The following is a 27,438-nucleotide window of genomic DNA, read 5'->3' on the forward strand; positions in this document are numbered from 1 at the left end:
AAATGATCCATCATTAGCACTAGTGAGAATACCCTAGTTAGAATCATAGAATCATGGAGTTGGAAGGGACCTCCTGGGTCATCTAGTCCAACCCCCTGCACTATGCAGGACACTCACGACCCTCTCGCTCATCCACTAGTTCTCACTGTTATTCTGCTGGGCCTATGGTTTGGGCCAGGAACGTAACCCCCTCAACATCTGATCGGATGGCCTCCCCTGAAGAAATCCACCGGAACACCAAGGGAATACACTTCTGCCCCAAAAGGATGCCCCTCCCCTTAATATTTCATTAGTTGCCAGATGGGTTAGATTTTGAACTGTTTTTAATGTAAATTATGATTTTAAAATCGTATGTATTTATGAATTGATGTTAGCTGCCCTGAGCCTTATGGGAAGAGCAGATTAGAAAAATAAAGGTTTGTTTTATTTATTTATGGGACCGTCTTTTCCCCTATAACCCCTCAAAGCATTATGATCCATCAACATCAAAATCTGCTCGGAGTCTCCAGCCCGAAGGAGGTGAAATTGGCCTGGACCAGGGCAGGGTCTTTTTGGACCTGGCCCCAGTCTGGTGAAATATAATCCTGGGAGATGCAGGAGTCCTGTGGGATCTAAATCAGTTCCGCAGGGCCTGTAAAATGGAGCTATTCCACCAGGCTTATGGCCAAGGCCTAAAATAGAATAGCATCCACCAATAAAGCTGGCCTTACCGCTAGAGGAGGAGGAGAATTAGAAGATCAGTCCCATACTAATCGCCCCCTGTCTGGGAATATTAATTGGGGGCATTCAGGAATGTAATGTTTTAATTGTATCTATACATTGCTACCACCCTTGTGTGTTATAGAAGGGCAGGTTAAAATCAAATTTATTATTATATTAGAAGAAGAAGAGTTGGTTCTTATATGTCGCTTTTCTCTACTCAAAGGAGTGTTAAAGTGGCTTACATTTGCCTTCCCTTTCCTCTCCCCACAACAGACACCCTGTGAGGTGGGTGAGGCTGAGAGAGCCCTGATATTCCTGCTCGGTCAAAACAGTTTTATCGGTGCCGTGGTGAGCCCAAGGTCACCCAGCTGGTTGCATGTTGGGGAGGAATGGGGAATCAAACCTGGCTCACCAGATTAGAAGTCCGCACTCCTAACCACTACACCAAGTTTATATTATGTGGTTGTTTGTTTATTAAGCAGATGCTGTGGCCCACAGAGCCAGCCTGGCGTAGCGGTGAAGAGCGGCAGCTTCTAATCCGGAGAAGCGGGTTTGATTCCCCATTCCTCCTCCACATAAAGCCAGCTGGGTGCCCTTGGCCTAGTCACAATTCTCTCAGAGCTCTCTCAGCCTCACCTCCCTCACAGGGTGTCTGTTGTGGGCAGAGGAAGGGAAGGTGATTGTAAGCCACTTTGAGACGCCTTCGGGGAGTGAGAAGTGGCCTATAAAAGTGGCCTATAAAAACCAACTCTTTTTCTACTTCAATCCCATCAAATCTCAGAAGCAAAGCGAGGCCAGCCCTGATGACTATTTGGATGGGAGGCCACCAAGGAACTTGCTTGCCAGAGTCACGCGATGGCAGCTCTCGCCCGAATGCCTCTTGCCTGGAAATCCTTCCATGGTCCCCCCAAGTCAAACGCAACTCGATGGCCCTTTGCACCCACAAAACCCAAGGACATGGCCTCAGGGTGGTTCGTGCGCCTTGTCAATGACCTTTGGAGATCTCTCTTCTAATCATTGACTCGATATTTGCAAGTTGCGTGAGCAGGTTAAAGGTGATGGTCAGCCCGCGGTGACTGACCTTCGAAATATATAAAGGATCCGTTTCAGATGCCTGCCCTTCCCTGCTGGCTCCACACTCCCTCTTGGTGCTCAGTCCGTTTCCAGAATGGTGCTCCTCGTTCCCTTTCTGATCGGGACCCAGATGCTGTGCTCCCTGGCTGGTTATCTCCCCCTTCCTCGAGAAGCTCCACCACATCCTCCCGCCAAAATTCTGCCCGCAAACTGTTCCAGCCCTTCCGTAAAGACAGCTGCAGAGCTAGCCCTGGACAAGCTGAACAAAGATCGCAAAACAGGATACGTCTTTGGACTCCAGAGGATCTTTGACGTCCAAGAACTTCAGTGGGTGAGCAGCAGATTGTGCTTATACGGGCTTGGTCTTTGCATTTCAATTCAAGGCAGCCATCTCTACCTCTGTCGGGGACGGGCACAGGGAAAGCTGATCCTTGAGTCATCCTGCCGACCAAGCCTAGCACCGAATGTGGTGGTCTCAATCCATCCAAGCTCCTGCCACATGCTCCTCCCCTCCCTGTTAGGCAGTTTTATGTAGAAGGATAACCGGTAACCTGTAGAGCCCTATTATGTTAGAATCGTGGAATCCTAGAGTGGGAAGAGGGCATTTCAAGAAGGGCACTTCAAGAAGGACGTAGATAAAATTGAAAGGGTACAGAGGAGAGCGATGAGGACGATCTGGGGCCAAGGGACCAAGCCCTATGAAGATAGGTTGAGGGACTTGGGAATGTTCAGCCTGGAGAAAAGGAGGTTGAAAGGGGACATGATAGCCCTCTTTAAGTATTTGAAAGGTTGTCACTTGGAGGAGGGCAGGATGCTGTTCCCACTGGCTGCAGAGGAAAGGACGCGCAGTAATGGGTTTAAACTACAACGATATAGGCTAGATATCAGGAAAAAAATTTTCACAGTCAGAGTAGTTCAGCAGTGGCATAGGCTGCCTAAGGAGATGGTGAGCTCCCCCTCACTGGCAGTCTTCAAGCAAAGGTTGGATACGCACTTTTCTTGGATGCTTTAGGATGCTTTGGGCTGATCCTGCGTTGAGCAGGGGGTTGGACTAGATGGCCTGTATGGCCCCTTCCAACTCTATGATTCTATGATTCTATGATTCTATGATTCTATGATTCTATGATTCTATGATTCTATGATTCTATGATTCTATGATTCTATGATTCATAGAGGCCATCTAGTCCAGCCTCCTGCTTAGTGCAGGATCAGCTTCAAGCATCAAGGATAAGTACCTGTCCAGCCGCTGCTTAAAGACCACCAGTGAGGGGGAGCTCCCCACCTCCTTAGGCAACCCCTTCCACTGCTGAACTAGACTCACAGACACCTAGAGTGGGAAGGGGCCACACAGGCCATCCAGTCCAACCCCCTGCTTAGTGCAGGATCAGCCTCCAGCATCCAGGAGAAGGATCTGTCCAGCCGCTGCTTCAAGACTACCACGTAGTTTAAACCCATTGCTGTAGGTCTTATCCTCTGCTGCCAATGGGAACCTTTCCCTTCCCTCCTCCAAGAGACAACTTTGCAGGTACTGAAAGACAGCAATCACCTCCTCCTCTCATTCCCAGGTCCCTCTGCCTTTCCTCCCAGGGCTTGGTCCCCAGGCCCCGGATCATCCTTCTCACTCTCCTCTGCCCCCTCTCCATTCTGTCCACGCCCTTTGTGTTGCAGAGATGTGGCTGATGATGTCTTTAACTTAACAGAAAGGAAACCGAGTCATAAATAACGAGAACTTCGAAACGTATGATTCCCTAAGGTGCTCCTGGGCTTTGAATCTGCGGTTAGGGAGACTCATGCAGAAGCTTTTGGTCATTGTTAAAATCCATGCAAAGTGCTTCCACATAATGTGTTCAGTGTAAAATGCTCATGCTGCATTTCCCCCCCCCCCCTTTCTTTGGCGCTGCAAGAAATTTTGTCTTCTTCCCTTTAGCAAGAAACTGGGAATGTCTATTACCTCACTCTGGATGTGCTGGAAACCCGGTGCCATGTCCTGAGCAGAAAGACCTGGAAGGACTGCGAGTTCAGATTGCCCCATGAATCGGTATGTGTTTGTTCTGCTTGGCTGAGGGAGGGTTTCAGAGCCGGGCTCATTGGCGCATTGATGCAAGACAGCTAATTATTCTGCAAAAACAAGGCGATTTCTTCAGCAAAACAGATTTATTTTCTGACCCAGCCCTCTGTTCTCCAAGAATGCTTCTCTTAGGCCCATTATGCACGGAAGGAAGGTCCACATTAGGGGTTGAATGGCGGCGGCTAAAATCACCAATTCTGCACACTGCAGGCGGCAACCGGGCGCAGGGTCAACATATGCCGCGGAAGAAAGTGGAGCTTCCCAGGACCAGGGCACAACCAGAAACGGCTCTGGAGTAGCCGTGTGCATAATCGGATATTCTGGGTTTTGCCGCCATTGCGTTCCGTCCCGTGTGTAAGCGGTTTGCTTCGCTTCTTCCTCCACCCCTTCTCCATGCCGCCGTTTCAGCGGCTGTGCATAATAGGCCTTAGGGAACAGCAGGAGATGGGTGTGTGCGTGTGCTTGTTTGTGTGTGACTTTCACAGCTGCATGGGACTCGAACCCAGACCCCCCTCATCCCGCTCTGAAACTCTATGTCACATTCGCAGGATGGAGCAAAACTCTCGCTGCATCCTCATCTGAGCCTCAAGGCATTTCAAATTGGAATTCCTGAATAGATTTATAATCCCTGACATAAGGCAAAATAAGGTAAAATGGAAGATATTAATGACAACTCCGTCCTGCAAGCTGGGGGTTCCCGTCATTTCACGGGACAAAGAGTGTGAAGGTCACTTTCTTCAGCAACATGGGAGCCATCCGCTAAAGAAATGTGCTCTGCAAACCTTGGCTCCACTGTTTTTTTGTTGTTCTAGGTCTATGGGCAGTGCAAAGCTACCTTTTACATCAACAGGCCGTGGAGGATTCTTCACCTGTTCAACTACGACTGCGTTTTACAGCCACGTAGGTATTCTTTTTTTAATACACGCAATGGCTGGAGTGAAAGAGGGCTCATGCGGGCGTCCACACTTCCGTCCCCTTAGCAGTGTTTAAAACAGGGGTAGTCAAACTGCGGCCCTCCAGATGTCCATGGACTACAATTCCCAGGAGCCCCCTGCCAGCGTTCGCTGGCAGGGGGCTCCTGGGAATTGTAGTCCATGGACATCTGGAGGGCCGCAGTTTGACTACCCCTGGTTTAAAAGAAAAGAAAGGGGGAGAGAGGGCACCATTTTGAGTTCACCCTGAACAGTTTTTAAGGGAATTGAATTTTGCGAATGCATTGCAGGATGGAGCTCAGTGGGGATGTGATACCACAGAGTCCACCCTCCAAAGTGGCTGTTTTATGTGGTCCAGAGGCCAGCTGTAATTCCAAGAGAACTCCAGGCCTCACCTGGCGGCTGGCAACTATAGGAAGCAGCATCGGGAAAGCAGCCGTGAAAGCAGGAGGCCCCTTAGACCAGGGGTAGTCAACCTGTGGTCCTCCAGATGTTCATGGACTTCAATTCCCATGAGCCCCTGCCAGCAAACGCTGGCAGGGGCTCATGGGAATTGTAGTCCATGGACATCTGGAGGGCCGCAGTTTGACTACCCCTGGTTTAAAAGAAAAGAAAGGGGGAGAGAGGGCACCATTTTGAGTTCACCCTGAACAGTTTTTAAGGGAATTGAATTTTGCGAATGCATTGCAGGATTTATACCCCACTTGTCTCCAGATCCGGGATCCAAAAGCAAGTTTGATTCCCCTGACTTTTTTATTTTCACATAATCCATTGCGAGAAGGTTTAGGCTAAGCAAGAGTGAGTGAGCAGGCCCAAAGTTTCAACCGTTCTTGGGGTCTTCTTCAGTGGCTTACCCTACCTCTCTAGGAACCCAAAAGGTTGAGCTGGGGCAGAATATATTTTAAATATTCAAATGCAAACATTTATTCCAATACATGTGTACAGATAATACTTAAAAACATCCACATCTATCACACATTATTGCACAAATCCAAAACATTTTGACACATGGATAAAGGACAAGAAGCCAGAAAAACAAACGCATTTCAAGCATTCTTGGGGTCTTCTTCAGTGATCCAATATTTAAACACACTCATGTGGTGTAATAATAATGGGGACTACAAGGTGGAAAACATTCTGAAATAGATAAAAAAATAGACAGTTTGGTGTAGTGGTTAGGAGTGCGGACTTGTAATCTGGCATGCCAGGTTTGATTCCCCACTCCCCCACATGCAGCCAGCTGGGTGACCTTGGGCTCCCCACGGCACTGATAAAACTGTTCTGACCAGGCAGTGATATCAGGGCTCTCTCCGCCTCACCTCCCTCACAGGGTGTCTGTTGTGGGGAGAGGAATGGGAAGGCGACTGGAAGCCACTTTGAGACTCCTTCGGGTAGAGAAAAGCGGCATATAAAAACCAACCTTCTTCTTCATATTATGCAATAAAAATCTGTTCACTTTTTTTTTTAATTTAGGTCTGTGTATAAATACATAGGATGATGATGACTCATATTAATGAAGAGGCTCCAACAGGAATAAAATATATCCAAATATATCTCTTGGAGATCCCCCCATATATGGTGGCACTTCAAAGTCCCACCATATATATATATGTTCTCAACTGATCTGTGAGAACAATTCTAACAGGACTGTGACTAGCCCAAGGTTACCCAGCTGGCTCCATGTAGAGGAGTGGGGATCCAAGCCTGGCTCTCCAGATTAGAAGCTGCTGCCCTTAACGACTAACCACCAAGGAAGGGTCAAGCAGAGTAATAAAGGTGTAGGATTGACAACTTTGACTTGCGAAATTTGGGGAGATTTGCGGATGGACCCTGGAGAGGATGGAGCTCAGTGGGGATGTGATACCACAGAGTCCACCCTCCAAAGTGGCTGTTTTATGTGGTCCAGAGGCCAGCTGTAATTCCAAGAGAACTCCAGGCCTCACCTGGCGGCTGGCAACTATAGGAAGCAGCATCGGGAAAGCAGCCGTGAAAGCAGGAGGCCCCTTAGACCAGGGGTAGTCAACCTGTGGTCCTCCAGATGTTCATGGACTTCAATTCCCATGAGCCCCTGCCAGCAAACGCTGGCAGGGGCTCATGGGAATTGTAGTCCATGGACATCTGGAGGACCACAGGTTGACTACCCCTGCCTTAGACAGAAGGTCAGCAGGAGCCACATAGAAAAACTGGAAAAGCCCACAGATGCCCATTCCCCACACATAGGACAATGCACTTTCATTGTGCAGAACAGGAAAATCGACTTCTAAAGTGCATTGAAAGTGCATTATCCATTGTGTGCAGAAGAGGCCCAGGTCGTGGGTGCTGAAAAGCCATTGCCTGACTGACATTCTCTCTCTCAAAATAGTCCCAGCGTCTGTAATAGTAAGGATGTGCCCTGACTGCCCCACCCCCAGCGACCCCACGGAGTCCAAGTATCAAGAGGCGGCCGCTCTGAGTCTTGACAAGTTCAACACGGAAAGCAACCACATCCACCACTTTAAGCTCGTCAACGTCACCCGAGCATCGTCGCAGGTAACCGGGAGACTGAGCACGGGCAGTGTGAGATTATTTGATGGGAACATTCGGGACACCGTGTTGTTGTTCTTGTTCTTGTTGTTTAGATTTATTACTCGCCTTCCCTCGAAGGCTCAAGACGAGTCACAACATTGGCAAAACCCCAATAAAAAACCCCGAACCAGAATAAAAACGACAATACAATACAATATGCCCAACCCCCTTGGAGATCAGATGTGGCGGTAAATCACCGGCGTGCTGGCGCGCACAAGCATGCGTGTGTGAAGCTGCCGCGCCTGTGCGTTTGCGCCCACTGGCATGCCGGCACCTGCGCCTCTCCCCCCTCGAAGCGTGGCCCTCGCTGGCACAGCGAGCACCACGCTGCAGGGGGAGAGGGGTGTGCCTCCCGTCCGCCCTCCGCAGCCCAGTACCGAGGGTTTTACGGACCAGTACCGGTCTGCAGCCCGGGGGTTGGGGACCCCTGCCCTTCATTCTCCAAGTACCAATCTGTTGGTATTCCCTGGCCCCAACAATATCAGTCTAGCTTTGACCAGGGCCAGGGCCTTTTCAGCCCTGGCCACGGCTGGGTGGAATGAATTGCCCAAGATCAGGGCCCTAACTGAGCTTTCACAGTTCTTGAGGGCCCTTCCACCATCCCTATGCTGGTGGGAGGTCATTCCACCAAGTGGGAGCCAGGACTGAAAACATCCTGGCCTTGGTTAAAGCCAAACATACTTCTTTAGGGCCGGTGACCACCAACCGGTTAGAATTTGCAGAGTGCCTACTCATTTTGCTGTTTGAATGTTTTGTATTGTTTTAGCCTCTTGACGTGAAGCGAATGAATGATAATAAAAATAGCCTTTAAAAGTAACATACAAGAATGTTTACATCGAAGAATTTCATGGTTTGGATCTACTTACAACCCCCGTCACAAGCACACACAATTAAAAAACAAAAACTGGCATGGCAAAGTTTTGTTCGGTTTTGGAGGGGCAGGGGTTTGTGGCGCGTTCCTGCTTCCTGTCCCGGACATTGCCTCTTTTCCACAGTGGGTCATCGGTCCTTCAAACTTTGTGGAATATGTCATCCGGGAGACAAACTGCTCCAAAGTCCGGCCTGTGGAGAACATCTCCAACTGTGAATTCCTCTCAGATGAAAAAGCAGTGAGTATTCATGCTCCTTGCACACGATATGCGATTTCAGAGAGACGTACATCTTGGGCACACTGGGACCATCCATCTGTGAGTATTCATCCCACTACCAAATGCACAACACAACCCATAGGAGCTTTGTGCCCACCCTTCTAAGTCCATTGAGCTCAATAAACAAAGGTGTGTAACTCCACTCTGGACTGCCCTGTTTACAACTTTAAAAATTTTCCCTATCTTTTATTAACCATAGTTGGAAAAGAAAAAGAATTGTTGTTATACCCCACTTTTCACTACCGCAAGGAACCTTAAAACGGCTTCCAATCGCCTCCCCTTCCTCTCCCCGCAACAGACACCCTGGGAGGTAGGTGGGGCTGAGAGAGCTCTAGAAGAACTGCTCCATGAGAACAGCTCTGAGAGAACTGTGACTGGCCCAAGGCCACCAAGCTGGCTGCACGTGGAGGAGTAGGGAATCAAACCCAGTTCTCCAGAAGCCGCCACTCTTAACCACTTCACCAAACAGGCTTTCTCAAATTATTGAGAAGGCGAGAAAGTGTGGGGGGGAGGCAAAGGGTCAGCAGGGGAGCAGAGAAGAGAGCACCTGGGGACAGGGGACGGGCAAGAGAAACAAAAGAAATGGCTGTGACACACAAACACGCACAGCTGTGCAGGTCCCCAGTGTTAGATCTATCATTACAAAGATTCTGATGAAATACAGAAAGTGGTAGCCAGACTGTGGCTCCCCAGCTGTCCATGGACTGCAATTCCCATGAGCCCTTGCCAGCTGTCCATGGACTGCCATTCCCATGAGCCCTTGCCAGCATGCTGGCAAGGGCTCATGGGAATGGCAGTCCATGGACAGCTGGGGAGCTACAGTCTGGCCATCCATTGTGCTCAACTTCTCTTCAACCACAGGTGTGCCCCACGGAGAGTTGTTATGGGGTTGGAAAGGCCGTGGGGAGGAGGCCTGGCAAGTCTGAGGGGGAATTCTGTGCTATGGGTACCAGGTGCACAAAAGGTCCCAGACATCAATCGTGGCATGCAATACCTCTGGGCTTCAGCCAATTTATAAATGAACACCCAGAATCTCAGTCAATTTGCATTTGAACGGAACTGTTCACTAGTTTGCTGACGGAGGGGATCTTTCTTTTCCTAGGACGTGGGGGTATGCAACGGCTCCATGGTAAACAGTATGATCGAACATCAAATGTTTATCAGCGCACACTGTGAACTCTTCCACCCGCAGGTAGGTGGTTCTGTCAACCAGATCTACTGAGAATATCCCGTAACGTAATAAGATGGCCCTCCCCTTACCTGGATAGCCCAGGCTAGCCTGATCTTCTCAGGTCAGCAGGGTCAGCCCTGGCTAGAATTTGGATGGGAGACCACCAAGGAAGTCCAGGGTCATGATGCAGAGGTTGGGAATGGCATACCAACTGGGAACGCCTCTTGAAAATCCTACAGGGTTGCCATGGGTCAGCTGTGACTTGACAGCATGTTCCACCAACCAAATAACCCTTGTTTAGCCCGTTGGTGGCAATCCCTGAAGAACAGGTCTCCTTCTAACAGAACATGTTATCTCAATATCATGTGGGTATGTTTTGTGCTATCAGCCACAGGTTCATGGGAGACAACCCACTGGGAACAAGAAACCTGGACACCAGGATGATCATGAAAAACATGAGGATGACCATCATTCTGAGGGCGGAAGACAAAATGGCGGCCATACTGAGGGCGGAAGACAAGATGGCGGTCATTCTGAGGGGGGAAGGAAAGGACACCATGATGGTCATTCCGAGTGCAGGAGGAAAGGACACCATGATGGTCATTCCGGGGGCAGAAGGGAAGGGCACCATGATGGTCATTCTGGAGGCAGAAGGGAAGGGCACCATGGTGGTCGGTCAGAGGGCAGAAGAGAAGGACACCATGATGGTCATTCTGAGGACAGACGGAAAGGACGCCATGGTGGTCGGTCAGAGGGCAGAAGAGAAGGACACCATGATGGTCATTCTGAGGACAGAGGGGAAGGACACCATGGTGGTCATTCCGAGGGCAGAAAGGGAGGACACCATGATCATCCAAAACATGGGCAGAATCCCCCCACTTCTGACAACTGTGATATCTCAACACACCTGGAAAAGACAGTGGGCCATGTGGTGGTCCTTCCTATATCCAACCCTCATGTCTCCCTCCACTCCTTACCCGACATCGAAGCTGAGCGTTTAGATGGCGTACCTATTCCACCACAATCAGAGACTCCCAAACTCGGTCCCACCCAGTCTGAAACACACGGTGTGCCGGATACGAGCCGTCCACTGGACGATCCCACAGCGCATCCAACCTTGACAGACCCAGCCCAGCCGGTCACCCCTCCTCCGTTCCCACAATGGTTTTCGCAATCGGATTCCTGCCCAGGAGAAATCAAAGTCTCCGTTCTCGGCCTGGACACTTTGCTGCCCAAAAGACCCCTCGAACTGTCGCCAACTGCCCCTGGGTCCCAAGACAAATCTAAAGTGAAAAACTGAAAGGATATTCGGACTCGCGGCCCTCTCTGTACGCGGGAAGCCTTGTTCAGGGAAGGTAGGAGAAGGTGGTTCTTGGGTTTGCTCATGATGACGTCTCAAGATTTAGTATGAAATCATGTCCGAGCACCAGAGGAGATGCCGTCAACCCGTGATCGACGCATGGCCTGTGCAATCAGTTCACTTCCCCCACCCCCAAGTCGATTCCCACTTGTTATATTTCCTGGGTTGTTGGGGCCACACCAGATATAAGTGGAATTATTTCCCCATTGCATTATTCACATGTCTTTTGACTGTGTTATTCGTATGCCCTGTATAAGGGGCAGGGGGCATCTGATTTCTCCACTGAAAGAATGTGGATCAGTAGCCTTGGCAAGAGGATACCATAAAGTGGTACAGGAGGAAGCTGGAATCTGTAACTTATCGATTCTTGTGCTGCGGGAGTGAGCAATAAAGGACGTGATGCTGTATTCTACTTCCGGGTGATAACAGAAGCGTAAAACAACAGGAGCATCAAGATTCTAGTGTGGAAAGGACCAAAGTCTCAGTTACTGTATTGCTGCAAACCTCTAAATAAAACAGTTTAATCAGTCTGTACATTCGTATGTCTTAACCAAGCCAAGAGAATCAGGGACTCAGATTCTTCACCCAGGAGTTGCACGCGTCTAAAAAATAAAATCAGAGTCCAGTAGCACCTTTAAGACCAACAAAGATTCATTTGAGGTGTGAGCTTTCGAGGGCAAGCACTCTCTGAGGAAGAGTGTCTGAGGAAGAGTGCTTGCACTCGAAAGCTCACGCCTTGAATAACTCTTTGTTGGTCTTAAAGGTGCTACTGGACTCTGATTTTATTGTGCTACTTCAGACCAACACGGCGACCCATTTGAATCTGTGCGTATAAAATGTGCATATGAATTATGGAGCCAAAGGACTTATATAGGAAGGCTACAGAACACTCTTGGCTAATCACAGTGCATATGAATGTCCGCGGCGTTGAAAGCATTTGGCACGTGTTATCTCAGTAATCTGACAACAACCCTCCGAGGTAGGCCAGTGAGATTTTTCCTCCTTTGTGTAGATGGGAATTGAGGAGGGGAGCCTGAGGAAGGAGCCTGTCTCATTCCATGAGACGACAAACACAAGTTGGGTTAAGGGTATTGCTACGTGACTCACATTTCAGACCTGATTTAGATTCGACTTCAAACCAGCTGTGGAACACAGCACAGAGTCAGAAGGTGCTTCTACCTTCTCTCCCCTCCATCGCACTGTTAGTACCTGGGGATCCCCTGGAATCTCAGCTCAGAGATCAGCCAGCTGGGTGACCTTGGGCTCGCCAGGGCACTAATAAAGCTGTTCTGACTGAGCAGTGATATCAGGGCTCTCTCACTTCAGTAGCCAAAGCAGGTGATACTGAGGTACCTGTGTAGAAGTACAAAGTGGCTGAATCCAGTATAGTAAGTTGACACACAAGGAGTACTCACTCTTCAGCACAATATCTGATTCATAGTTCTCAACGCATTTCACTATACAGCGCTTTGTCAAGGGATTCTACAAACTTAGAAAAGGAAATATACAGAACAACAATTAGCACTGAAATATAAGACAAAATTGAAAGAATGGCATGAATGCAGACCAAAAAAAAATGGCATTTAAACAAAGTCATTCCAGAAAATTACTTTCATAGCAGAAAAGCTTGGGCAAAATGAATAATAGCTACAGTACATACATTTGTACAACAATAATAATAAATACAAAAGGCCTACCTGATATATATTAGCCTGATACGGATTTGTCCAGAGTCTAACCTAAATGGTAGCCAAGCGGCCTAATCAGGGTTCCTTTGCCCAGCCCCCAATTAATCACACTGAGATAAAAACTTTTAAAATGTTTTTACTGTAGAAGAAATATAGACACAGGAGTGTTCCCAAATCTGTGTCAAAGAATAGGATGACATAGTGTTGAATATCCTTTCCTTGGAGGCTGGGAGAGATGATGTCCTTACGGGTCAGGCCAATAACCTGGGCCTCCTCCCCCACTATGTCCTCTCTTGTGACCACCCCACATCTCCTGGGCCAGCCCTCCATAAGCTGCCGACAGGTCCAAAAGGCTGCTCACATGCTTTCCTCCCTAATCTCCAATTGTTTACATAAGCAGTAGAGACAAGCACTTCTTCCATTCCTCCTCCAGCTTTCAGATAAGAACAGTTCGACTCCAGCTATAACATAAACTTTAGTTTTGTGAGAGAGCTTATCAAAAACTACATTCCAGAGAGGAACAGCCTGGTGTTCTGTAGAACTAACAAAAATTTAGGTTTCCTCAGCTGTAGCAATAACAAATCATGTTCACATGAGGGAAGAGACAAAATCACCTTCTCCTCTTCTACCTCCGATATGTCACATGAAAGACTTTTGAAAGTCGAAAATAAACAAAATGTTTTAATTTAACCTAGGGGAGAAAAGGTCAAATGGAATCAGGGGGAGGATGTATGAGATAAAACTAAGGTAGTTTTGAAATCACACTAAACCCAGATAATTTGTTACCAATAAGTAACTGTTTCTGCTATTCAATAAGTTCTTTCTTTTCACTGAGCAGAGATTACTTCTCTAGCCTAGAAGCAATTCCCCTTTTTGACTTGAATGGGGACCCTCCTTGATCCACCCAGTCCTTTTGCCTTTTCCCAGTCCACAATCAGGGCTAAACTATGGCCCATTCTGCACCAGATCAATGTTGCAAATTGGTTTCGGAACGAAAAAGCGCCATTTTAAATAGTGGAATTCATCGTTATGCATACCTGCCTTTGTAGTGGAATCCAGTTGCGTTTCAATCGTTTCCCACAGGTTTCCGGTCTCGGCAAAAATCGTTATCCAGGAAGCAATATTTGCCGAGCTTTGTCCCATCCCTGGCCGTCAATCAAACGAGCAGCCAATGGGCAGCCGTTATCATGCTCCTGAAAAGCCCCTTTCCCTTTAAGGCAGGTTTAAAAAAAACAACAAAACAAAAAAACACACGTTGCAACAAATATGCCTTGATTCGTTGCAATGGAGAGACCCATCTAGCTAGCAGGTGGCGTGAGAGCTGCCATTTTATCGTTGCCATACTCCCCTGAGTGAGAAAAAAAATCCCCCTCCCCCCGTGCACGGGCGCGATTTTCAGCCGAAAATAAAGGGAACCAGCAAACGGGGCTGTGTGGTGCTTGGTGACTTGGCAAATGAGAACAAGATGCAATTTAATAAACATAAGTGTAAAGTTCTGCATCTGGGTCAGAAAAATGAAAAACATGCCTACTGGATGGGGGATACGCTTTTAGGTAACACTGTGTGTGAATGAGACCTTGGGGTACTTGTGGATTGTAAACTAATCATGAGCAGGCAATGTGATGCAGCGGTAAAAAAGGCGAATGCCATTTTGGGCTGTATCAACAGGGGCATCACATCAAAATCACAAGATGTCATAGTCCCATTGTATACGGCACTGGTCAGACCACACCTGGAGTACTGTGTACAGTTCTGGAGGCCTCACTTCAAGAAGGACATAGATAAAATTGAAAGGGTACAGAGGAGAGCGACGAAGATGATCTGGGGCCAAGGGACCAAGCCCTATGAAGATAGGTTGAGGGACTTGGGAATGTTCAGCCTGGAGAAAAGGAGGTTGAGAGGGGACATGATAGCCCTCTTTAAGTATTTGAAAGGTTGTCACTTGGAGGAGGGCAGGATGCTGTTTCTGTTGGCTGCAGAGGAAAGGACACGCAGTAATGGGTTTAAACTTTCCAGAGGGTGAATCCACTTTTTGGGATTTCCCTGGAAGCGCTACAACAAAGCGCTTTTTGCAGATCGGTTTCAGGAATGTGGCAGATTATGTACGACGTTGTGCATAACTACATTTTAGTAGCGATTACAATTTGCCACACTCCTGCTACAATGAATCTGTGCGGAATGGCCCTATCGCTTCTTCAACTATCACTTCCCAACTGTCATCTCTTAACTAAAACTCTCAACTTGAATCACCTGTCAGTCAAAGGTTCTCAGACTCTGTTAGGCATCAACCCTTAACAGTCTGCCACAGGGTGTTACAAATCCAGAGTAATCGGTTCACTAAGAATTGGTACGCAGCACTTTCAAGAACGCCAGGAAGGGAAGGTGGCAATTTGGAGCCTTATTCCTCTCCTCCCAGGTGAGGCTACACCAAGCCAGGCAGAACTTCTATATACCAAGCTGACCATGAGTGTCTTTGGGTGTCTTTGGGCTTCAGTTCACTGAGTTGATGTGCATGATCTAGAAAGGACTCCTGGGGAATGGACACTCTCGGTGTGATCCTTTGAGGAGGTCCACAGAGAATATTAACATGAAAGCCTAAGGAGAGTCCTTTCCACACACTCACAGGTCACCTCTCACTTGGAGTTTGAGCTGCTACTTTGAAGGGCAGTTGTGCAATTCCAGCCTAAAAGTTGGCCCACCCTACAGGCTGCCTACCTTTCTAATCATTGACTCCCTGTTTGTGAATGGCATGACCAAATTAAAGGTGAAGGTCAGTGCCCGGTGATTGCTCTCCAAGTATATAAAGAAATCGAAATCCATCTCAAATCCCTGCTCTTCCTTGCAGGCTCCAAACTCCCTCCTGTTTCCCCAGCGATCTCCAGAATGGTGCTCCTCGTTTCCATTCTGATCGGGACGCAGATACTGTGTTCCCTGGCTGATTCTCCGCCTATTCATCAGCTGCCGTCGCGACCACGACCGCTGCTGCCACGGCCACCGCTACCCCCCAAGCACTATCCACCACCACCTCCTGAACGGTGGATTTCCCCAGGATGTAACTCTTCTTCGATAAAGGCAGTTGCAGACCTGGCCCTAGACAAGATGAACAAGCACCGCAAAACAGGGTATGTGCTTGGACTCCAGCGGATCTTCGATGCCCGTCAACTGCAATGGGTGAGCAGCAGATACGCTTCTGTTGGGGTGATTTCTATTTTTGAATTTCAGTTCAGCTCTTCCATTTCTAAGACAGTTGGATTGGGTGGCACCTTGAAAACCAACAACACTGTATTCGAGGTTCGAGTTTATGGGTGCATGCACACTTCATCAGATATTCGTCGGCTATTCGTGCGCACGCAAGCTTATACCTCAAATAAAACTTTGTTGGTGTTAAAAGTGTCCCTGGACTCAGACTTTGTCCAGCCTTTCTCACCTTAAAGGTAAAGGTATCCCCTGTGCAAGCACCGAGTCATGTCTGACCCTTGGGGTGACGCCCTCTAGCGTTTTCATGGCAGACTCAATACGGGGTGGTTTGCCAGTGCAGTCATTACCGTTTACCCCCCAGCAGTAAGCTGGGTCCTCATTTTACAGACCTCAGAAGGATGGAAGGCTGAGTCACCCTTGAGCCGGCTGCTGGGATCGAACTCCTAGCCTCATGGGCAGAACTTTCAGACGGATGCCTTACCACTCTGCGCCACCTTGCTGAAGGCTAAAGTTGGAGTCCAGTGGCACCTTTAAGAGCAACCAGATTTTATTCAAGGCATCACCTTTCCTATGCAGGCACACTTCCTTCAATATTTGTCAGATATTCACCAGGTATCTGACGGCGAGTTCATACACATGGAAGCTTCTACTAAAGCTCTGTTGGTCTTACAGGTGTTACTGGGCTCAAATTTTGCGCTGTGGCTTCAAACCAACACAGCTGGATCTAGGACTATGAGATACCGACATGGGGAAAGTGAAGCCATGGGCCATCCTATCAAGCAAGCAGACCACCCATGGCTTCCAGGACACCTGCTCACCTGTAGGAGGACAATCTCTGCCCTGCAGAGCCATAAAATATTCCAGAGAGGGAGCAAATGCTAAAGGCGAAGGAAAATACTACTTCACAGAGAATTCACTGCCAGACAATGTAGTGATGGCCACAGGAACAACAAACAGGGGTTGGGATAGATTCGTGGGAGATAAGTCTTATCAGTGGCTACTCTACATGGTGGTTGAGGGGAACCTCCACATTCAGAGGCACTAAGCTTTGGAATCCCAGAGCTAGGAAGCCACATCAGGGGAAGAGCCTGGCCTCTGTGCCCTGTTGTGGGCCCTCCAGAGGAACTGGTTGGCCAAAGTATGATGTAAACCTAGATGGGGACAAACACCCAACCTGAGAAAACAAGTCAGGAACCCGAAGGTTAAGCAGCAAATATATATTAAAATTAAAATACAATGGACATTGAAAACAACATAAAAACTGTCTGTGCAGTATTGCTCATACAGGCTCAGTGGTTGCACATGATCTGGCCATAGACCAAACGTGTGTCCACCAACCTATCTGCTCCCCTAAGAATACCGTATTACAATGAGACCTTGTTGGTGGCATAGGAATCATAAAACACGAAGCTCACGATGATATGTAATTATTTCAGAACTTGAGCTCACAGTCAAAGATCAAAGTAGTTGAAAACCACCTTTCCTTCCACGCCCCAATCCTGAGTGTGCATCCTCATTTGTAAACCAAAAGAAAGTGAGATTTGTATTTTAGTTTTAATATAAATTGGCTAGCTACTGTGTGAGACAGGAGGCTGGACTAGAGAGACCTCTGGATTTATCCAGGAGGGTCCTCCTTATGTTCTTAGGAAGGCCTCAGCCTCTCTGCCCAGTTTCTGGCCCTCCAGAGGAACTGGTTGGCCCCTGTGTGAAGAAGGATGCTGGACTAGGTGGACCACTGGTCTCATCCAGCAGGGCACTTCAGGAGTCCAGTGGCACCTTTCTGAATTGAGAATCTCTCTCCTGGTAGGAGTTGAAGAAAAGACCTGGGGGCCATTGCTGGGATAGGCTCCTTGGTATCCCTTAAGATCAGGAGCTTGTGATTCTGAGGTTAAGAAGGCATGCAGAACATGTCCATGAGGATATCCACGCTGCGTACATTCATATCATCTGTTTTATGCAAAAAGTGGTACACGTTGGCTCTGCTAATTCTGCTACTTCTTGTGCTACAAGAAACTTTGTCTTCTCTTCTCTAGCAAGGCACTGGCTTTGTCTATTATCTCATTTTGGACGTGCTGGAAACCAAATGTCATATCCTGAGCGAGAAGTCCTGGAAGGATTGCCAGTTTAGACACGCACATGAGACGGTAAGTATTGTCCGGCAGGTGAACAGAACTTTCCTGCCCCCAGACCTTTATTTCTCCTCCTCCTGAACACACCTGTTGGAGGACAGGGACAGGGAGAGTGTGAAGTGCAAATGGTGAGTCTAAAGATCGAAGAGACAGTTTAGTATCATGGTTAAGAGCAGCAGCCTCTAAAGTGGCCAACAGGGGTTTGATTCCCCACTTCTGCTCCAAACAGGGTGACCTTGGGCCAATCCCAGTTCTCTCAGAGCTCTCTCAGCCTCACGTATCTCGCAGGGTGTCTGTTGTGAGGAGAGGGAGGCCGCTGAAAGCCGCTTTGAGTCTCCTTTGGGTAGTAAATAGATCTCAGCAGGAGAATAGTAAACCTGGGCACATGACAGTTTGCTTTCCAAACATGAACAACAAGGAACAAGCCAAGGAAAAACAATCTCAGGACAATGTATAATATCTTCTGCAAATGAATTACATACTAGGCCCAATCTATGCAACTGAGCTAGCCAACCTCCAAATAGGTCCTGGAGAGCCCCAGAATTACAAATGACTTCCAGACAACAGAGATCGATTCTATGGGATAAAATACCTGCTTTGGGAGATGGACTCCGGTGCATTGTGCATGAAGATAGGTTGAGGGACTTGGGAATGTTCAGCCTGGAGAAAAGGAGGTTGAGAGGGGACATGATAGCCCTCTTTAAGTATTTGAAAGGTTGTCACTTGGAGGAGGGCAGGATGCTGTTTCTGCTGGCTGCAGAGGAAAGGACACGCAGTAATGGGTTTAAACTTCAAGTACAACGATATAGGCTAGATATCAGGAAAAAGTTTTTCACAGTCAGAGTAGTTCAGCAGTGGAATAGGCTGCCTAAGGAGGTGGTGAGCGCCCCCTCACTGGAAGTCTTCAAGCAAAGGTTGGATACACACTTTTCTTGGATGCTTTAGGATGCTTAGGGCTAATCCTGCGTTGAGCAGGGGGTTGGACTAGATGGCCTGTATGGCCCCTTCCAACTCTATGATTCTATGATTGTAGCCTGCCCTCCCCTGGCACCACCCCGCAAATCTCCCAACCCAAAGTTGGCATCCCTAGCACCTTAAGACCTTTGCACACTCACTCTCCAAAACAAGGAATTAAATTTCTGATCTCTTGGTTCACTTATGATCCCTCACTGGCAGAGTTATCAGTATTTACACCACTGAGTCTACGGACAGAAAATCAAACCACCTACCCCCTGCCCCCGGAGCATCTGCCAGAACACTGAACTTCCACTTACCCCTCCTCTGTGGTGACCATCTTTGCAGTGATGTACATCTAGGTGCCATGTATTTTAACAAGCTGGTGTCTAGCGGCAAAGGGGCCATTTTGCAAGGATGAGCACAAAGTGAAATCTGCAGTGAGGAAGAGGAAGACAGTGGCAGCACAGAGCATAAGGGGGTAAGAGGTGAGGTCGGGGGGGGGGAGGGCAGGTGGCAAAAGGATCAACAGAAGACAGGGCATTGCTCAGGCTAATGAAACCAGGCCCAGCTAGGCAATACTCTTCTTGACTTCCCAGCTTAGCTAGACTTTCCCCGGGTTTGCAGGAGCCCTGCATGAGGTTCCCTTTTTTGGCGATCGCTAGCCAGGTGTGGTTTCCCCAGAGAGAGAAAGACAGATGACTGAGAGATAGACTGGGAGAAAGAGAGAAGGGTTGGGGGGGAGAGGAAGACTGAGTAAAGAGACCTATGGTAAATTCAGGCAAAATAAGGTGCAGGGGAGGAAATTACAAGAGGGCTCCATGGTTCAAGTTGGTATTGAAGGCAAGGGCTGGGAAACTTCGAGGCAATTTTCTTGCGTGATGCAGGAGTCATCTGCTAAACAAATTTCCTCTGCTGACATTGGTTCCCCTGTTTCTATCGCTCTAGGTCTATGGGCAGTGCAAAGCGATCATTTACATCAACAAGCCACGGAGAATTGTTCACCTGTTCAACTACGACTGCGCTTTACGCACAAGTAGGTATTTTTAAAGATATAATTCTAGTGGTTTGAGTACTTCCCAAGCACCAAGGATATAGAGCATTATCGCCCCAGAGTGAGTGTTCCATTGGCTCATAACCACTGATGGGCTTCTGCTAAATATAATAGCATAAGAGAAGCCATGTTGGATCAGGTCAATGGCCCATCCAGTCCAACACTCTGTGTCACACAACAGCCCAAACTCTGGTGCCACCAGGAGGTCCACCAGCAGGGCTAGAACTCCAGAAGCCCTCCCATTGTGCCCCCCCCCAAGACCAAGAAGACAGAGCATCACTGCCCTAGACATAAGACCATAAGAGAAGCCATGCTGGATCATGCCAATGGTCCATCCTGTCCTGTGGTGACCAAAACCCAGGTGGCTTCAGAAGGTCTACCAGCAGGGCTGGAACGCCAGAAGCCCTCCCATTGTGGCCCCCCAAGCACCAAGAAGACTGGATCAGGCCAATGGCCCATCCTGTCCAACACTATGTGTCACATGGTGGCCAAAACCCAGGTGCCTTCAGAAGATCCACCAGCAGGGCCCTCCCACTGTGCCCCCTCCCCAAAGCCCATGTAAGAAATGGGGTATAAGCATCAGATTGGCCATATTGGCCATATTGCCCTGCAAAGTTCTGATCAGGCTGACATCATATCTGTGTTTTTCTAAACAGTTCCCCCAAGAGTGATTACTCAAAGTTGCCCTGACTGTCCGACCCCCGGTGACCCCACGCAACCCCACTATGTGGAGGCAGCAAAGAAGAGCCTTGCCAAATTCAACAAAGAAAGCAACCACACCCATTATTTTAATGTCCATGATGTGACCAAAGCACAGATGCAGGTAACCTGGAGATTGGGTGAGGGCGATGTGAGATTATTTGGTGGGATCATTTGGAGCACCACATCCAGACCTGGTCTGCCAATGACCATTAGCCATGGCAGTTCAAAGTTCAGGGTCAGGGGCCATATAGATGGCCCCTGACCATCTATATGTCATGACAGCGTAATACATGAGAGCGTAAGAGAAGCCATGGTGGATCAGGCCACGTGATTCAGGCCCATTCATGGTGGATCAGGCCATGTGGATCAGACCCATTCAGTCCAATAGTCCGTATTACTCTACACAGTGACCAAAACCCAGGTGTCATCAGGAAGTCCACCAGTGGGGCCAGAATTCCAGAGAAGTCCTCTCACTGTGCCCCCCCCCAAGCACCAAGAATATAGAGCATCACTGTCTCTGAAATAAGAACAGAAGAGAAGCCATATTGGATTAGCTTAGTGGACCATCCGGTCCAACACCCTGTGTCACGCAGGCCAAAACCCACGTCCCTCAGGAGGTTCACCGGTGGGGCCAGAACTCCAGATGCCCTCCCACTGTTGCCCCCCAAGCACCAAGAATACAAGGCTCACTGCCCAAGACAGGGGTAGTCAAACTGCGGCCCTCCAGATGTCCATGGACTACAATTCCCAGGAGCCCCTGCCAGCATTCGCTGGCAGGGGCTCCTGGGAATTGTAGTCCATGGACATCTGGAGGGCCGCAGTTTGACTACCCCTGGCCCAAGACATAGGGTTCCATCTGTCCATGGTGGCTAATTTGAGAGCTAGTTTGGTGTCGTGGTTAGGAGTGCGGATTTTGGGAACCATTTTGGATATTTTCCTACTACAGCGAGAACTGTACGGGCTAAAAAAAAATGGAAAACCAAAGAAATACAATTTACAAATGGCAATATAATTTTACAGCGCTGGCTGGTTCCGCTCAAGTAGTAAATGATCGTGAACAAAATTGCCCCCCAGATTTTGACACGGAGTCGAGTTTGCGGAAGATATATATCGAACAAAGGCTCAAAACAAAAATACAGTTATGAACATTTGATAAGGCTGTCTCTATCGCCTCGAGAATAAGGTATTATACAATGTTTATATCACGGGTAGTCAAACTGCGGCCCTCCAGATGTCCGTGGACTACAATTCACAGAAGCCCCTGCCAGCAAATGCTGGCAGGGGCTCCTGGGAATTGTAGTCCACGGACATCTGAAGGGCCGCAGTTTGACTACCCCTGGTTTATATGATGCAATATAGGAGACTAAGATAAAGGTTAAGTATTACTTCTCTGTGAGGAAAACTTGTTGAAAACAGTTTTGTACGATTCTGGGCAGTGTGAAATTGCGGCTCCGGGGACTGCTTCCTTTCACTAACAAGCCATCCTGTTGCACCTTTTCCACAGTGGGTTGTCGGCCCTGCGTACTTTGTGGAATACATTACCCGGGAGACTAACTGCTCCAAAAGCCAGGCTGCGGCTGACCTCTCCCAGTGCCAGTTCCTCCCAGACGGAATTGCAGTGAGTATTCATCCAGTTTGCATCAGTAATATGTCTAGCAGTGATCTCAGGGTTCTCTCAGCCTCACCTCCCTCACAGGGTGCCTGTTGTGGGGAGAGGAAAGGGAAGGCGACTGTAAGCCACATTGAAACTCCTTCGGGGAGAGAAAAGCAGCATATAAGAACCAACTCTTCTACTTCTTCTTCTTCTTCAGTAATATCAGGGCTCTCTCAGCCTCACCTCCCTCAAAGGGTGTCTGTTGTGGGGAGAGGAAAGGGAAGGCGACTGTAAGCCACTTTGAGACTCCTTCGGGTAGAGAAAAGCGGCATATAAGAACCAACTCTTCTTCTTTTTACATAGATGTTGTGATTTCAGCAATCTCCATCATAAAATGTCCAGAATTCCACCCTTATAATATAGTCTATTATGTCGAATGTAGTCTACGCGAGACCCATGAGAATGCACTCAGGCTGAGAGAGGGTAGGATTTTGGAGCATAAATCTTTTAACACAGGGCTCCAAGAGAGAGAGATTTGGACACATTTTATAAGCATGAGCTCTTTCTTTATAATTTTTTTCTACCAGCTTGTAGTCCCCATTACTATATTACATGAGTGTATTTAAATATTAGACCACTGAAGAAAACCCCAAGAATGGTTGAAATGTGTTTGTTTTTTTGTATCAGGTCATTTATCCATGTATCAATATCCTCAGGATTTCTGAAATAGCGTGAGACTAATGTTGATCTTTACGTTTTTGAAAATAGGTGGAATAAATATTTGTATTTTAATATTTAGTATATCCTTCTGCTCTTAACCTCTAGGGTTCCTGCACAGCAGTGGCTGTAATGATCACAAATGTGCCAGTAAAACAGTGGGGTGGCATGGCCAGCCGGTGCCCTGGAGGGCATTCACCAATAACAGTGGCATGCATTACCACTGGGCCATGGATAATTGAGCACCAAAACCTTGATGGGGTGAATTGCCCACTTGAATCTATTCTTTGAATATTCATGTTGGTTGACCGAGGGGATCTTTCTTTTCCCAGGATGTGGGTGTATGCAGAGGCTCCGTGGTAAACAACCGGTTCGAACTTGAAGAGCATATCTCAGTAACGTGTGACATTTTCCACCCACAGGTACGTTGCACACACACAGAGAGACCTCAAATCTGTTGTTGATAACCAGTAAGAATGGAAAGTTAGCTGGTGCAAGGAAGAGTTAGTAGTCATGGGTCACATTGGTACCAACGGCTTTTGTTTTAATTCAATAAGACCTTAGAAAGCAGAGGGTAATCACTAGGTTGAAGTAGACGTGAACTATAAGCATTTCATGAAGGTGCGTGAAGCTTCCTTATACTATATCAGACCCTTGGTTGAGGTCAGTATTGTCCTTACGGATTGGTGGTGGCTCTCCACAGTCACAGGTTGAGGTCTTTCCCATCACCTCCTGCCTGGTCCTTTCAACTGGGGATGCTGAGGATTGAACCTGGGACCTACAGCATGCAAAGCAGAGGCTCTTCCCATGAGCCAAAGACCTTCCCCCATTGGCAGGAGACATTTTTAGGAACTTGTGCACATGAGATAAAGTTCCTACCACAGGAAGGAGGGCCCTGGAGGGCCCAAGTCCACCCTGTCCTGTGGCAGCTGCACGGATCAGGTCCAAGATTCTGACACTGATCTTTAAGGCCAGGCTGGATTATGTTGATTTTTGGTGGAGGGTTCATTTGGGCGTGAAATTGGGTAACTGTGGGGGAGGCAGGTAGTTTTGAGTTCCGGTATTGTGCAGGGGGTTGGATTAGATGACCCTGGAGGACCCTTCCAACTCTATGATTCTATGATCCACAGTCTGGGTCCCACATATCTGCAGGACTGCCTATCTCCTTATGGCCCCCCCCCCTTCCACACAGGGCACTTCGCTCTCTGGGTGCAAACCTGCTGGTGTTCCCAGGCCCAAGGGAGGTTCGCCTGGCTTTGACCAGAGCTGGGGCCTTTTCAGTCCTGGCCCTCACCTGGTGGAATGAGCTCCTGGAAGAGATGAGGGCCCTGACCGAATTTCCCAGTCCTGCAGGGCATGCAAAATGGAGTTCATCCACCAGGTCTTCCATTGAGGCCAGGACAATTAAATTATGGGTCCCTTCCTGAAACAGCCAGATCATCAAGTATTTAAAAGGGTGCCATATGGAGGATGGAGCAGAATTATTCTCTCCTGCCCTGGAAGGACGGACCAGAACCAGTGGGATGAAATTAATTCAAAAGAAATTCCGTCTAAACATCCAGAAGAACTTCCTGACAGTGAGAGCGGTTCCTCAGTGGAACAGGCTTCCTCGGGAGGTGGTGGGTTCTCCATCTTCGGAGATTTTTAAACAGAGACTGGATAGCCATCTGACAGAGAGGCTGATTCTGTGAAGGTTCAAGGGGGTGGCAAGTAGATAAGCGATTGGGATGTGAGTGTCCTGCATAGTGCAGGGGGTTGGACTAGATTACCCATGAGGGCCCTTCCAACTCTATGTTTCTATGATTCTATGATCAGCTAACGCTTCAGTCCTTTGAGGTACTGGGCCAAAGCCTTTGGGGTGGGGGGTTACCTGTCACTGCTATGGGTGGGTTTTAATTGGTTTTACTATTTTAAGGGACTTTTATTCTGGGTATATGTGTTGTTACCCACCACAAGCCACTGTATGGGAGTGACGGCTTTATAAATCCAACAAACAAACCAATAAATAAATAACACAGGATGGCGGTGAATTAATCAATAATAAACGTGTTCTCTCAATAAAATGTCGGTGTGTCTTGTTGCTAATCAACCACAGGTCGACGAGGGACACCGACCTGGCAAAAGGGAACCCGGAAACCAAGATGGCGCTGAAAGCCATGAAGGAGACGGTCATGCGGCATCCGAACAGAATAGAAACCACAGTCGCCACCAGCACCACCATCGTGAACACCACCATGGGCATCACTCGCATGATCACGCAGAACACGAGGAGACACCCCACACGGATGGCGTCTTCGAGCTTACCACGCCTCTGGAAAAGACAGTGGGCCAAGTCAAAGTCCTCCCGCCCATACATCTTGACCAATCACCATCGATCGAACGTGGCCTATCAGAAAGCGTTCCGGTCCTTCCAGAATCAACTCAGCCGGCCCCTGTCCCTAACTTGCCTGACATACACGGTGCTCCCGAGGGGAGCCGTCCACTAGACGAGCCGGGCTGGACCAGGCCAGTCAGGCCAATGGCTCCTCCTCCATTTCCAGATGGGTTTTCCGAGTCAGATTCTTGCCCAGGAGAAATGGAAGTCACCATTTTTTACCTTGATTCCCTTCTGCCGAGAAAGCCTGCGAAACCACACCAAGTTCCAACCTAATGAAAAAGTAGAACATTGAAAGGCCGGGTAACTTCCGACTCACTACGCGATCAAATCATGTTTAGGGGCAGGAAAGGGAAGGTGGTCCTGGATTCTGCATCATGAAACGTCAAAGATGTAGCTAAAAGGAAGTCCTTCTTCATTCAAGGGGTCATTAGCCCGTGGAAGTGGTGGTGGCTTCAAGCAGAGACAATTTCAAGAGGGAATGGGATTAATGCATGGGGGAAGCATTACTGCCATTCCTGTGGCAATGAGTTCCAAGTGTTAATAAGTTCTTCCTTTCACCTGTTCTAAGGGGACTGGATCAGCAACTGGAGCAGAGGTCCATCCCTGACTGTGAGCCACAGATGTCTAAACAGCGCACTGTCTGGGGCAGGGATGCTCCGTCAAAGCCCTCCCTCCCATAAATCTTGACCAATCACCATCTGTCGAAGGTGACCTATCAGAAAGCATTCCGGTCCTTCAACTCAGCCGGCACCTAACATGCCGGATATACACGGTGCTCCCGAGGGGAGCTGTCCACTAGACCAGGGGTAGTCAACCTGTGGTCCTCCAGATGTCCATGGACTACAATTTGCTGGCAGGGGTTCATGGGAATTGTAATCCATAGACATCTGGAGGACCACAGGTTGACTACCCCTGCACTAGATGAGCCGGGCTGGACCAGGCCACTTAGGCCAATGGCTCCTCCTCCATTTCCAGATGGGTTTTCCGAATCAGATTCTTGCCCAGGAGAAATGGAAGTCACCATTTTTTACCTTGATTCCCTGGGGCGTGTTTCTGGTGTCTGGGAGACCACAGTGGGAAGACTTCTGGAGTTCAGAATCCCCAGACCAGACCCCAGGATTAAAAAGATACATTGAATGGATGGAGCTTAGCTTAACCTAAAATATCCTAGCCTAAATCAAAGCATTAATTTGTTTCTGTAGTTCTGCTGAGGACGAAGCTTGAGGTCGGAGGCAGGATCGGAAGCCTGCACTGTATTGACCAATGTGCGCTAGATCCCATCAGCAGGATCCATTCAGTCTAAAGTGAAACTGACCAATAGCGTGCACTGGCTGGAAGATCCATTTTGAGGCTTTTTTATACAAGTTGGGGTTGGTTGTGGGGTTTTTTTGGTTCCCTTTCTGCCTCTTTGTACCACCATGCTGGGGTCCCAATAAAGAGCTGAAATGAACTCCCCGCGTCCTGGTCTGTGAACCCACAGAACTAAAAAACGGCATAAGCACAAGTAGCATCTGATCTGATCTGAAACGTAGATTCCCTTGCCCTACCTCTGAATCATAGAATCATAGAGTTGGGCCCTCCAGGGTCATCTTGGCCAACCCCCTTCAGACTGCAGGGCATTCACAACTACCTGCCCACCCACAGTGTCCACCAATTCATGCCCAGATGATGGGGTCACTGAGAGCCCAAAAAAGGAGCCATAGGTATAAAACGATGGGGAGCAAGGAGCTAAGGTGGGGGAGAGTCAGGGTTCAGCTCCCTTCTCTCTTTCACACTTCTGCTAAAGCAGAGGCAGACTTTTCCAACCTCTTGACCATGGAGGAGTCCTGGAAGTGATGTCAGCTGCCCATGCCTCCCTGCCACGCCCCCGGAAGTGACATGTCACGTGGAAGTGACATCAACACCCAAATTAATACACAGGCTCGAGAAGGACAGCAGGCGGTTTAAAGTTGGAGTAGGCATGCAGGGTCTACCCCTTCCCAGGTGGGGAGACCACAAGAGAACT

General features: G+C 48.4%; 1 protein-coding gene across 1 annotated transcript; it reads left to right on the forward strand.

Moving 5' to 3' along the window:
* Nucleotides 1-1,800: 1,800 nt before the first annotated feature.
* Nucleotides 1,801-26,883, forward strand: LOC143842761 (uncharacterized). The gene is made up of 14 exons (XM_077347916.1): nucleotides 1,801-2,107; nucleotides 3,704-3,814; nucleotides 4,657-4,744; nucleotides 7,139-7,305; nucleotides 8,337-8,450; nucleotides 9,592-9,681; nucleotides 10,049-10,958; nucleotides 15,473-15,879; nucleotides 17,940-18,050; nucleotides 19,938-20,025; nucleotides 20,700-20,866; nucleotides 22,250-22,363; nucleotides 23,389-23,478; nucleotides 25,152-26,883. The coding sequence occupies exons 1-14, from the start codon at nucleotides 1,871-1,873 to the stop codon at nucleotides 25,704-25,706; spliced, it is 3,249 nt and encodes a 1,082-aa protein (XP_077204031.1). The 5' UTR covers nucleotides 1,801-1,870; the 3' UTR covers nucleotides 25,707-26,883.
* The last annotated feature ends 555 nt before the right edge of the window (nucleotides 26,884-27,438 follow it).

Source organism: Paroedura picta, chromosome 8, assembly GCF_049243985.1.
Source record: "Paroedura picta isolate Pp20150507F chromosome 8, Ppicta_v3.0, whole genome shotgun sequence".
In the NCBI taxonomy this organism is placed as follows: domain Eukaryota; kingdom Metazoa; phylum Chordata; class Lepidosauria; order Squamata; family Gekkonidae; genus Paroedura; species Paroedura picta.